The 13,541-nt window shown below is 38.9% G+C and overlaps 1 protein-coding gene across 5 annotated transcripts in view; it reads right to left on the bottom strand.

Moving 5' to 3' along the window:
• Positions 1-13,541, bottom strand: part of ZWILCH (zwilch kinetochore protein) — a 42,430-nt gene that overhangs the window by 1,943 nt on the left and 26,946 nt on the right. For all 5 annotated transcript variants that reach the window (XR_003512985.1, XM_027553039.1, XM_027553036.1 and 2 more), the window contains 5 exons: positions 12,901-13,057; positions 12,374-12,402; positions 9,307-9,443; positions 8,312-8,407; positions 4,176-4,288 (listed from right to left, as the gene is read on the bottom strand). Coding sequence is in view for 4 of the 5 variants with exons in the window: in XM_027553039.1 (XP_027408840.1) it covers positions 4,176-4,288; positions 8,312-8,407; positions 9,307-9,443; positions 12,374-12,402; positions 12,901-13,057 (532 nt within the window). In the remaining variant the exon portion in view is untranslated. The remainder of the gene's footprint in view (positions 1-4,175; positions 4,289-8,311; positions 8,408-9,306; positions 9,444-12,373; positions 12,403-12,900; positions 13,058-13,541) is intronic.

The raw sequence follows: 13,541 nt of genomic DNA, 5'->3' as shown, positions 1-13,541 counted from the left end.
CTGCTGAATTTTACAATAATCAAGAGGTGGTCTGAATGATGTGTCTTCTACCTGAAGAGAACCAGTTAAGACAAAAATCAGCAAAGACAATTTCTTTAAATAGTTAACCTTCTTGATGCACTGAAAACAATGACTAAACAAACTAAGAGGGCTTCCCTGGTGGCTTAGTGGTAAAGAATCCACCTGCCAATGCAGGAGACATGGGTTTAATCCCTGGTCCAGGAAGATGCCACATGCTGTGGAGTAACTTAGTCTCCGAGACACAAGTACTGAGCCTGTGCTCTAGAGCCTGGGAGCCACAAGAGAAGCCATGACAATGAGAAACCCACACACCACAACCAGAGAAAAGCCCCCTCTCACTGCAATTAGAGGAAAAAAGCTTGAGAAGCAGTGAAGACCCAGCATAGCCAAAAATAAAAATTAATTAAAAAAAAAAACTAAGATAAACTAGATTCTTAAAAATCGTATTGTACACAACATTGTAAACACAAAATGGTAAAGCAATTTTATAAACACATTGTAAAGCAATTATATTCCAATAAAAAAATTTTTTAATTATATATTTTGGGGACTTTCCTGGCAGTCCAGTGGTTAGGACTCCATGCTTCCACTGCAGGCTGCCCAGGTATGATCCTTGGAAAGGGACTAAAATCCCACAAAATGTGTGGTGTAGTAAAAAAAAAAAAAGATATATTTTAAATATGGGAACCTACTGCTTTAATTTTTGTGCCTCTTTCGCTACAGTTAAACAACTGTCTTTTTCTAATCGTAATATATATTTCAGAAAACATTTTCTACTTAGGATGTATAGTCTTAGAGCTAGAAATACATCCATTTTTTTTTCTCCTGAAGACTGTTGTATTTCAAAAATAAATGATACAATTAACATTTCGACGAGACCATGTCCACTTCCTTGTGGGTCAACATTTTGGTTTCCATATTCCCACCATTACCAGCAACCATCTGCCGAGCACCCCCTGGGTGGGTAGCACTCTACTGGACACTTTTTCTCCCCCATTAACTCCAAGTCATTATTCTCTCTTCCCAGGGCAGCTAAAAGTACACTTCTCTCTCTTCAGTCTTCTGCTTTTGATGTAAATTGTTTTATTCAAGAGCATCATACCATTAGGTATCTTGAAAAGCTAGTATTTGACCTAAGTGCTCAGTCCAATGAAACAGAAAGTCTAATTTTGTAAATGGCTATGATCTTTGGCCAAAAGTAAATGATTTACTGGGCTTTAATATTTACAACTGAAGCTTTGTGTGAATAATCTATGACTTTTACAAATGAGGTCCTCCTTTAACAGTGGGTCTTCCTTTGGGCCAAAGGTCATTGAATAATTTCTAGACAAACACATCAATAATACATGATGGGTAGAAGAGGTAATAAGGTTCAAGTCAAATGGAGTTTGAGTGTGTTTCCAAGCACACAAATATATGATTTCATAAAAATTCCTTATTTTCATAAAAGAAGTCACTGGACCAATACATTAGCAAATAGATTTAACTCTACCGTTCAAAATATCTTGCATTCTTTTTTGAAGCATCAAAGACTCTAGAAGATAGGTTCTGTATACTTCACTTACTCAGCATCATTGGAAAAAGTGTTTAATCTTATTTAAAAGGTGTTTAATCTTATATTAATCTCCTAACAAAGGTTTAATCTTCAGGTAATAAATTTTAAAATGGCATTTTTGAAAAATATATCACATTTATTCATGTATTTTAAACTTTTAAAATCATAAAATAAAATCATAAATAAAATTATACATAAAATCATAAATCACCTTTAAGTAAAAAAAAAAACTGAAACAACAAATGTAGATAAAATGTTTAAATTGATGATCTTTAACCTTTGTAGAATGGCACCCCACTCCAGTACTTTTGCCTAGAAAATCCCATGGACGGAGGAGCCTGGTAGGCTGCAGTTCATGGGGTCGCTAAAGTCGGACACGACTGAGCGACTCCACTTTCACTTTTCATTTTCATGCATTGGAGAAGGAAATGGCAACCCACTCCAGTGTTCTTGCCTGGAGAATCCCAGGGACGGGAAGCCTGGTTGGCTGCCGTCTATGGGGTCGCACAGAGTCGGACACGACTGAAGCGACACAGCAGCAGCAGCAACCTTTGTGGCACAATGAAATCACCTGGAGAACTTTAAAAATTCTGATGTCCAACGATTGATTCACTTGGGTTTTAGGGCTTTAAAGGCCCCCCCTCCAGTATTCTTGCTTATAGCATCCCAGGGATGGGGGAGCCTGGTGGGCTGCCGTCTATGCGGTAGCACAGAGTCAGACACGACTGAAGCGACTTAGCAGCAGCAGCAGATTCTAATGATCAAAGCTGAGACCCACCCCTGCCTCATCATTCCACACCTCAGGGTTAAGTTTAATCGTCTCTTTTCAGAGGTTCTTCTATGCTCCGGTTTTATATTTTTGCTACTGTAAACAATACCACAATTAGTAATCTGGTCAAAATTTTATTTTGGTGGATACCACCCTCCACAGAAGCCATACAACTTGACACTCCATCCAGCAGTGTGTAAGATTTCCCCAAATTCTGGCCAGCACGGTGACAACAAACCGGTTGATCTTTGCTAATCTGACATGTGAAAGTATCTACATAACATAAATTTGCATTTCTCTTATTACATGTGAGGTTGAGCATCTTTTATTTTTAAGATTACACTTGAATTTCCTTTTTGGCAGTGGTGGTGGTTTTAGTCGCTAAGTCAAGTCTGACTCTTGAGACCCCATGGACTGTTAGCCTGCCAGGCTCCTCCGTCCACGGGATTTTCCAAGCAAGAACACTGGAGTGGGTTGCCACAGTTCATATTACTTGCTCATTTTTCTTTTTAGTGATTTGAAAGTTCTTTATATACTGGGGAATGTCACCCCTTTTCTGAACATGAGCTGCAAATTTGTTTTCCTAGTTTATCATTTGTCTGTTGTTTAACCTCTGGCATTTTTTGCCAGGCAGAAATTTACTTTTATATAGTTCATTTTTAATCTTTTATAGGCTCCAGCTTTTATATCACACTTAGAAAAGATAGCACAATTTTAACTGATGGTTCTTAGGAAATTTCAGTTTCTTTAGGACTTTTACAGTTCAGCCATGTGAATCACAATGTTTCTATTCTACTTTAGAGAAGTTTCCATTACATCTGAATCAAAACATATTGGGTGTGTAGGGGGGAGAGTAAACAATTTCTGGAAATAATTTTGCAACATATCAATCACTACAATACAACTATTTGTGTTCCCAGCCTTTCAAATTCTTCTTGAATTCTGTCATAAAACGATCAGATTTTATTTTGGATATATCTGCAATATTTAAATCAGCCATTTAAGACTTATAAAAATAAGACATGACAGCCTCACAAAATCCATGTGCACAGAGACAACAGTTTTACAGGTACTTATTGAAGGAGGGAGACTCAGCGGGGCAGCTAATCATACCAGGCACAAAAAGACATCTTTCATGGACACACACCGTCTTGGATACAATACTAGAAATCTCAACCCTTATTTTAGAAACAGAGATGGTATTAGGGCAGAAATGTCATCACTGTTTTAAATAGTACACACAAGTGTGAAGTATGAGCTAGCATTTTCATTTTTTTTTCCTCAAGGCATTTCCATTTCATAACCTATTTTCACATCTATGTCCCTATTGCTTGGCCTCTTTTAATAAAATTTCCTCCAGGCAGGAAAATGAGAAAAAGCACTCTTTCATAATGTTTTTTTTTCCAGAATAAATAGGTTTATATCTAGAGTTCAAGAAAATTATTTAAAACTAGGCTGCTGCTGCTGCTAAGTCGCTTCAGTCGTGTCTGACTCTGTGCGACCCCAAAGACGGCAGCCCACCAGGCTCCCCTGTCCCTGGGATTCTCCAGGCAAGAACACCGGAGTGGGTTGCCATTTCCTTCTCCAGTGCACGAAAGTGAAAAGTGAAAGTGAAGTTGCTCAGTCGTGTCCGACTCTTCGAAACCCCATGGACTGCAGCCCACCAGGCTCCTCCGTCCATGGGATTTTCCAGGCAAGAGTACTGGAGTAGGGTGCCATTGCCTTCTCCGTTAAAACTAGGCACAAGGGCTCTAATAATAATCTCTATTAGTAAATTTAGTTTATTTCCTATTGGAATAATTTACATGAATAGACCGCAAACCACTTTACCAGGTCTATGAAAATTCAGATGGTCTATAGGTGGGCTGTCACTCAGCTGCCAAACTGTTTTCACCTTCTTTTGACCACTATTTATTTCCACTCTCCATTTCTGTGGCTTCTCACTAAGGAAAGAAAAAAATATCAAAGAAAAAACAATCCAGTTCCTTCTTGGTACAGTCGAAGTCCTTCTGCGATAAACACTGAGGAAAAAGAGGTGGAGAGGTCACAATTTCCACCCTTAGAAGCACAGTCAAAAGAGGGAGAGAAACAAGAATATAAACGATAACAATATGGTGCAGCCATTATTAAAAACAGTACGGAGGTTCCTTAAAAAATACTAAAAACAGTTACCAGATGATCCAGCAATTCCACTCCTGGGCATATACCCAGAGAAGACAAAAACTCTAACTTGAAAGGATATGTGCACCCCAATGTTCGGAGCAGCACTATTTACGATAGCCAAGCAACCTAAATGTCCATCAGCAGATAATGGATAAAGAAGATGTGGTGCACACGCGCACACACACAGACTGCTCCTCAGCCATAGAGGAGAATCAAACGCCATCTGCAGCGTTATGGATGGACCTAGAGATTATCATACTGAGTGAAGCAAGTCAGACAAAGACAAATACATGATATCACTTAACTGTGGAATCTAAGTAACAATACAAATGAACTGATTTACCAAACAGAAATAAACACACAGACATAGAAAACAAACTTATGGTTACCAAAGGAGGAAGGCGTGTGGGAGGGATAAATTGTGAGTACAGAATTAACAGATACTATATATAAAAGAAATGTAGGCCACCATATCTAAAAGAAATAAATAGCAAGGATTTACTATATAGCACAGGGAACTATATTCAATATCATATAATAACCTATAATTAAAAAAGAATCTGAAAAAAATACATATGTATAACTGAATTACTCTGCTAATATACCTGCAACTAATACAATACAGTTTATCAACTATAGTCAATAAAAATAAATAATAATAATTCTGAAAAATGTTGTAATACAGAAATATCAGATACAAGAGGGGGCCATAATCGTGAGGTAATTTGACTTAGACTGGGACTGCAGAGTTGAAAAAGAATCCTCAGAGATGGTGACCTTTGAGCAGAGCTTGTAACGGAATTAGAAGAAGCAGTTAATTAAACAGAAAAGATCCAGGATGAAGAACAGACACGGGTGGAGGCACTGCCAGGTAAGCACGTGTGGTGCCTGAGGAAACGCAAGGACACAGGGCCTCTGACTCGAAGAGACACGACACACGCAAGGTGTGGAGGCACCTGGGCCAGAAAGGCAGAGGACGGGCTCAGACCACACCAAGATGAAACACTATCCTAAAGGCAAGGAAGCCACTTAAACAGAGGGAAGTCATGGTGGGATCTGAACTTCAGGAAGATCACTTTGGTGGTGGCAAAGGAAGGAAGAGAAGGAAGTTAATGGAGGCAAACAGAGCAGCTAGGAAAAAGGATTTTACTGTACTTAGTCCAGGGATGAAATGAGCAGATGTGAAATATTCAACACATGCAAAGGTGCAGAGAAAGGAACAGATTTAAGAGCTTCCAAGGAGGTCAGGACTTGGGAATCATTTCAAGGAGGGAGAAAGTGACAGCAATGAGTGGAAGATATGTCCGAGGTTTATGTTGTGGGCACTGGATGAAGATTAATGATGGCTACTTGAGAGGAAATACAGGAGGAGGAAAAGTGTTGGGAAGGGGAGTGAAGAGTTGGGATTTAGAGTCTGAATCACCTACAGGACATTGAAGTTGAGGATTCATGTCTAATAGATACCTAGAAACATGGGGGTAAAACTCAGGAGAAGCTGGAGACAAAGGTTATGAATTATCATTAGCCCAGAGGAACTGAAGATTGGGGTGTGAACACCATCACCTAGTGAAGACAGAAAGTAAGAAAAGAGGGCAGATGGTGGAGTTCTGGTGGATACTCGCATATGAATAAAGCAAAGGAAGAAGAATTTGAAAAGAGGACCATTCTCAGTCTTAGAGGTGGGCCAGAGAGGTAAAGTTAAAATTAAGACGGATGCTGCAGAGCAGCTAAGCCCATGCACCACAGCTACTGAAGCCTGAGAGACCTAGAGCCTGTGTTCCGCAACAAGAGTAGCCACGGCAATGAGAAGCCTGTGTGCCACAGCAGAGTAGCCCCCTGCTCACTGCAACGAGAGAAATCCCAAGCACAGTAACAAGAACCCAGGGCAACCAAAAATAAAGAAATTTAAAAAATTAAGACAGAATGTGAGGTCAAGAAAACAAAGGAAGGGGATGGGTTCAAGAAAGCAGTAGTGTCAAATGCCACAGAGCACTACAAATGCTTACAGAAGGAAAAAGAACTGGTGGGCTAGCTAGTTACCTAAGGGGACAAAAACACTCTTCTCCTGGAAAGCATTGTCTGGATTTGCCCATTAGAAGGCCACTGGCAACTTCTGATTAACAATTTCAGGGAAGGGATGAGGTTTGGCTAAGAGGGAAATATACAGAGGAAGGGTATAAAGAGAGCAGTTTTAGTATGAAAGAAATTTCAAGTCTACTGTACACTGAGAGAAGAGTGAGGAAGACCATTTTTTGAGGCAACCTCAGTGTCTGCATGGATGGCCAGTCTTAGCCTCAGTTCCATCCCTCTGAAATCCCCAATACTAAATCCTTCCCTCACTCCCACAGCCACGCCTTTGACTTGTCATCAGTTCAGTTCAGTCGCTCAGTCCGACTCTTTGCAACCCCATGGACTGCAGCATGCCAGGCTTCCCTGTCCATCACCAACTCCTGGAGTTTACTCAAACTCATGTCCATCAAGTCAGAGATGCCATCCAATCACCTCATCCTATGTCATCCCCTTCTCCCGCCTTCAATCTTTCTCAGCATCAGGGTCTTTTCCAATGAATCAGTTCTTCACATCAAGTGGCCAAAGTATTGGAGTTTCAGCTTCAGCATCAGTCCTTCCAATAAATATTCAGGACTGATTTCCTTTAGGATGGACTGGTTGGATCTCCTTGCAGTCCAAGGGACTCTCAAGAATCTTCTCCAATACCACAGTTCAAAAGCATCAATTCTTCAGTGCTCAGCTTTCTTTATAGTCCAACTCTCACATCCATACATGACTACTGGAAAAAAACAATAGCTTTGACTAGACGGACCTTTGTTGGCAAAGTAATGTCTCTGCTATTTAATATGCTGTCTAGGTTGGTCATAGCTTTTCTTCCAAGGAGCAAGTGTCTTAATTTCATGGCTGTAGTCACCATCTACAGTGATTTTGGAGCCCCCCGCCAAAAAAGTCTCTATTTCCATTGTTTCCCCATCTATTTGCCATGAAGTGATGGGAGTGGATGCCATGATCTTGGTTTTCTGAATGTTGAGTTTTAAGCCAACTTTTTCACTCTCCTCTTTCATCAAGAGGCTCTCTAGTTCTTCCCTTTCTGCCATAAGGGTGGTGTCATCTGCATGTTACTGGTATTTCTCCCGGCAATCTCAGCCCAGCATTTCTCATGATGTACTCTGCATATAAGTTAAATAAGCAGGGTGACAATATACAGCCTCGATGTACTCCTTTTCCTATTTGGAACCAGTCTGTTGTTCCATGTCCACTTTTAACTGTTGCTTCTTGACCTGCATACAGATTTCTCAGGAGGCAGGTCAGCTGGCCTGGTATTCCCATCCCTTTCAGAATTTTCCACAGTTTGTTGTGATCCACACAAAGGCTTTGACATAGTCAATAAAGCAGACGTAGATGTTTTTCTGGAACTCTCTTGCTTTTTCAATGATCCAATGGATGTTGGCAATTTGATCTCTGGTTCCTCTGCCTTTTCTAAAACTTGTCATCACCTGATCCCTTTCTTCCCAATCTGTCACTTCCCTTCTGGCTAAAGTTTCTGCCCTATTCTGTGAAAAAATTACAAATTCAGAGAAAAATGAACATAGCAGACCAACAGTCTACAGAGAGCAGATCAAAGGCCTGGGAGAAGGGAGAGGGAGGACTCTATCAGACTATGTTCAGAGAATGGGAATCAGATGCTTCTGGTTTCAGAGAAGAAGCAGGCCTGGGTCATGAGGTGCCATGGAACAGATACTGAAATTGGAATCATGGTTGGTGAAGTATAATTTAATGGTTAAATTGCTTACTTTTGATATAAGTCTTTAACAGCAGTTGGTCTGACTGGCAGCTGAAAAATGTGCTGCTCATCAAGAGGATTTTGTTCATAGTATTTTATGCAGGATCTAAAGAGAAAAAAAAATTCACTTTTAAAAAATGAATAGTGGACATACTGCTCATAAATATAAAATACATTTTAGTTGAGCTCAAGTAAAGGTGTAAGTGGGGAGAAAGGTATTGGAAAGACAAAGAAAGGCAAAAGAGAGACAAAGATACAGCTTCCACTGTTTTCCCAGTATGGGGAATTAAAGAGTTAACTCACCCATACTACTGATCTTTAATGGGAAGAAACACCCCCCAAACAAACAAAAAAACCTAGTAACAATTTCAAACTTTTCCCTTTACAACTAAGGCAAATTCTAATTCTGGAAAAGGCAATGGTACATTTTCTTTCACAGGGAAAAAGAATCCCAGTTCTTCCACTCAATGGTATACTTATTTCCAGTTTGAAGACTCAAAAAATACAAATAAGACATCCAGGATCCATGTGTAAAGATTATTCCAAACTATTTTTAGCCAAACTGACAGACCCTCTAAAATTTCAGCAACACTATTGACATAGGTCTGATGAAATCTGATTCCATTCAGTCACCATATAGATGGCGGGCAATGATTAGCTTGACTCAAATTTATAGGGATATGAAGAAAACAGAAGGAACTAGTATTTATTAAGTACCTAAGTGTCAAGTACTTTATATATATTACGCTGTTCTTATAGATGAAAAACAAGATGCAGTGAAAGGAAACTTCCTTAGAAAGGAAGTGCCAGATCCAAGTGTGCAGCTCGATTCCTCCTGAATCCAAAGTCTTTCCTTCTCATGGCAGTGACTTAGAACCTTTCTGTTACTATGAAGAGAAGGTACACAGATTCTACCCTAACTGATAATAAAAAGGGCACTTATTTTGGCTGCAACTATTTCAGAAGAGAGTACATTTTTATGAAGTAAACAACAGAAATACTTACTGTGTTAAAGAAAAGAGGAGTTCATGTTGAGGTTTAATGAAAAGCATGCAACTGACTACTATTTCAAGAATATGGTGGAGTTTTTGAACACGATGAACCTGCTCCTGTGTATCTACTGATGGAGAAATGAAATATTCCTGGAATAAAAGAAAATGGACATGGGAAATAAGGAGTTAAAGAACAAGCGGCATCTCCGGAAAGAATTAACTATGCCTACTACACCTGAGTGGGGATGTTTGATTAACAGGTGGGGGCTTGGGGTTAGGGAGAAGAAGCCACTAGGTAGCTTTCCTCCTCTCAATACTATTCTTTAAACTAAACTCTTAAGTAAGTCTTCTCTAAGAATGTTCTAAGCAAACCATTATGCATATTCTTTGGTAAAGGCAAATCACAGAACTGCTTCACCGAGGAGGTCCAAGTAGGTAACTGGTACCACCCACCAAACTCTCCAGATGGAAAGAATGGCAAACCCACAAGATAATTCTTAACTTCAATAAGCTTGCCAGGCTGATGGGCATATTCACTTCTAAAAATAGATAGTAAACCTGTAATACCAAGAAATAAATCAAGTGCATTGGTAAGCTTCTACTAACATATATTACTGGTAAATTGGTATGACCTTTTGGAAAAGAAAGTTGGCAAGGTTATGTGAAGCATCATAAAATGCTCAGACCTATTTCTGAGAATTAATCCTAAGGAAATAATCCATGGTAAGTGGAATTCTACAATGCTAAGATTCTTACCCCCTGGAATATACATCTTATATAATCCCTTCTCCTCAAGTGAGGCCAGGATGGTAGGCTGTTACTCCCATGATTAGGTTACTGATTGACTTTGAATTAATCAAAAGGGAGATAATCTCCTGGTCATTACTTGTGTCAGTGAGCTCTAAGCATCAGAGATGCTCTCCCGCTGGCTTTGAAGAAACAAACTGTGGCACTGTGGAGACGGCCACATGGAAGAACCCCCAAGTGACCTCGAGGACATGGAGATGGTCCTGGGCCAACAGCTAGTAAGAAAATGGGAACCTTCATCAAAGGGTCATGAATCAATGAATTCTGTCAACAATGCGAGGGAATTTGAAAGCGGATCTTTCCCTAATCAAGTCTCCAGATGATACCTTGATTTCAGCCTTGTGAAACTGAGCAGAGCACCCAGCTAAAATGCTGACCCAGATTATTCCAAAATGTGAAAATAACACGAGTAGGAAAACAGTCAAGTCCCAGGAAGGGAAGACCCAAAACAGTCCCACTCACCACTGGCTACAAATTACGACATTCCTTGCAGCTGCCACCCAACATTCCCAGTGGTCCCCTGACCACTCTGGAAGTGGACCACCTAGATCTTTTTTTTTTTTTAAAACAAAGAACAGATCCAGACTGTTCTTCCCCTTCGCTTCTCTCTGCTCATGCTACAACCCAGGCTGGTCTACCTCTGCCTGTCCCCAAGACCCCGCAGAGGTGACAAAGCCTGAAGTTCCTGACTACTTGGGAGGCAGTACAGCCTCAGGTCTATAATCACAAGGAATTGAATTCTGCTATCAATAATAACTCATATGAGCAGGAAATGATCTTCCCTTACAGGCAGGCTCCAGACAGGACCACAGCCTGCCAACACCCTGATTTTAGCCTAGTGAGACCCAGACTGGACTTCTGAACTATACAACTATAAAGTAATGCATTTGTGTGTGTGGCTTTGAGACACTAAGTGTGTGGGGGTAATTTATTATAGCAACAATAGAAAACTAATATTGCTGCAAACCACCAGCATCTGAATCATCTGGAGATGAGACGGTTTGTTTAGAAAAATATATTCCAAGGAGTTCCCTGGTTGCCTAGTGGTTAGCATTATGGGCTTTCATTGCCACGGCCAGGGTTCAATTCTTGGTCAAGGAAATGAGCCACGCACAAGCCATGTGGTACAGCCAAACAATAACAACAACAACAACACATATTCCAGAGCCCTTGACCTACTGAGTCAGGGGTCTAGGAATCAGCATTTTAACAAGTCTTCTGGGAGATTCTCAAAGTCTAAGAAATATTGTGTCAAAAATCTGAAATCAAACCATATTTGAAAAAACAGGCATATTAAATGACTTGAGGGGAATTCATAAAAATAAGGGTACTCACATTTGAGTGATGAGATTAAGGGTATAATTGCATTGTATTTTTATTTTCAAAAAGTTATTACTTTCCTAAGCTTAAGAAAATGTTATTAAAAAGTTTCCACTAAAAATGTACACCTTTAATAAAATGTTTAAACTTGGAATATCAAAAATTAACCTCAATAGAATCCAGTTGAGTGTTACATTGCATAATAGATGAAGCTGGAGTTATCCTATCTTGTATTTTTATGAGACCAGATATCATTTGAAGATCTATTTTCTAAAAGAATCGTCCAACAAATGTCAAAGGTCATTATGGATGTTCTTTAATCTCCTTAAGTTTCTAATTCAAGATATTAGGGAAATACAAAAGCTCATAATCATGACCCTGAAACACAGAAATATTTTTTGAATCAATATGTTAAAGAGCATAGCAAATTCTTTGAAAAGTAATCTTTTACGTGTAAAAGAAATGGGTCAAGATACTTCTCTAGTGGTCTGGTGGCTAAGACTCCACACTTCCAATGCAGGGGGCCTGGGTTCGATCCATGCTCAGTGAACTAGATCCCAGGCCCAACTAAGACCAGGCCCAACCAAATAAATACATAAATAAAAACAAAGAAGAAATAAAGAAATGGGTCAAAAGAATATAAAGCGAATATTCCTCTGTAGGGCTTATCAAACACAGAAAGGCATTCTCTAACCACTTTAGATAAATGAAGAATTGTGGAAGTACACTGGCTTACGCAGGATACAACCTTATGTCAGGCAGTATCATACGTTTACAGAGAATGAGAGGTGACATTAGACGGGCTACTTTTTTGTTTGTTTTACTAGACAGTGTAATTGCCTGTCTTAATTTATCTGTTTCCTAGGACATAAGCTGGCACAGAATAGGCACTTAATAACTGTGTGGCAGAATGACCAAATAAAAGAAAAATCAACTTGAGAATAAAAACTCACCAAATGATTCAAAGATGCAAGTTCCTGACCTATCAAGAAAAAAACGAAGAGATGCCAATAAGCTTTAGGTTTTATCTACTACAAATCAAACAAGCTAAGAAAAACATTTCATAGTTCATATATAAAAGAAATGCTCAAGCTAAACAGTTTCTCACAAAATGCTGAATTTTCTTGTATATTACATCATAAATACTTATTCTAAAAATGATCACAGTTTGCCCCTAATAGAAACAAGGTGATGAGTATTAAAACAGCATGTCATTTTAAAAAAGGGTTTTATTTACATTTACCCTAAAGAATCTCAAAACATTTGAAATAAAGACAAACAAAACCTATAGTTATCTTTAATCTATTTATTAAACAAAAAAATAAGGCTCAGAAAATGAAAGTGCCTGTCTCATAGTGATCCAGAGGCAAAGCCAGGACCACAAACAATCAGGGTCAAGTACAAAGATAAAATCTGAGCATACCTATGGCTGACAACTATGATGTTGCTTTTACTTTTTTGAGTTGGGAAAGGGACTTACCTATGAAAAAACAGATATAATCTTTCTTCAGTTTATCCAAACCAATTTCCAAAAGCATCTGAACCGGAACAGTCCCACTGAGAGAAACCGTGTCCATGGTTCCATAGTAAGACTGATGAATGAGCTTACTCAGTAAACTGTTACTCCCACTATGAAGCTAGAGATTGGGAAAAGTTTATAAAGCCACAATTAAAACTATAAAAAGTCCAGTAAGTGAAAGAGAAGCAAACTGCATTAACTAAAAAATTATAAACTTAAATTTTTTCATCTCCTGACATTATAAATTATTTGAATGAAAGCCTCTAAGTTACAAACCTATCTGTTTCTAAAATGCCATTCCCAAAACCTCCTTATTGGCTATAATAGCCAACAGACTAACTCAATCATTTGGAGAATAAAAAAAGCTGTGAACTTACTAGATCTAACATGTGTTCTAAATGCTAAACAATTAAATTTAAACATACCTAAAATATTTGACATTTGACATTTTCTCATTTACTGTCCTTCTGTTAACTCAAATTTCCAACACAATCCTTTGCATTTTTCTTTTTTAATACTATTTTCACTTTGCACTTGTTGTACATGGTAGGATATACTTGTAAATATCTCACAAACAGAAGCTCTTAAGAAAAATTCAATGG

This window comes from Bos indicus x Bos taurus, chromosome 10, assembly GCF_003369695.1.
Source record: "Bos indicus x Bos taurus breed Angus x Brahman F1 hybrid chromosome 10, Bos_hybrid_MaternalHap_v2.0, whole genome shotgun sequence".
NCBI lineage: Eukaryota > Metazoa > Chordata > Mammalia > Artiodactyla > Bovidae > Bos > Bos indicus x Bos taurus.
This window is presented reverse-complemented; position numbering and strand designations above follow the sequence as displayed.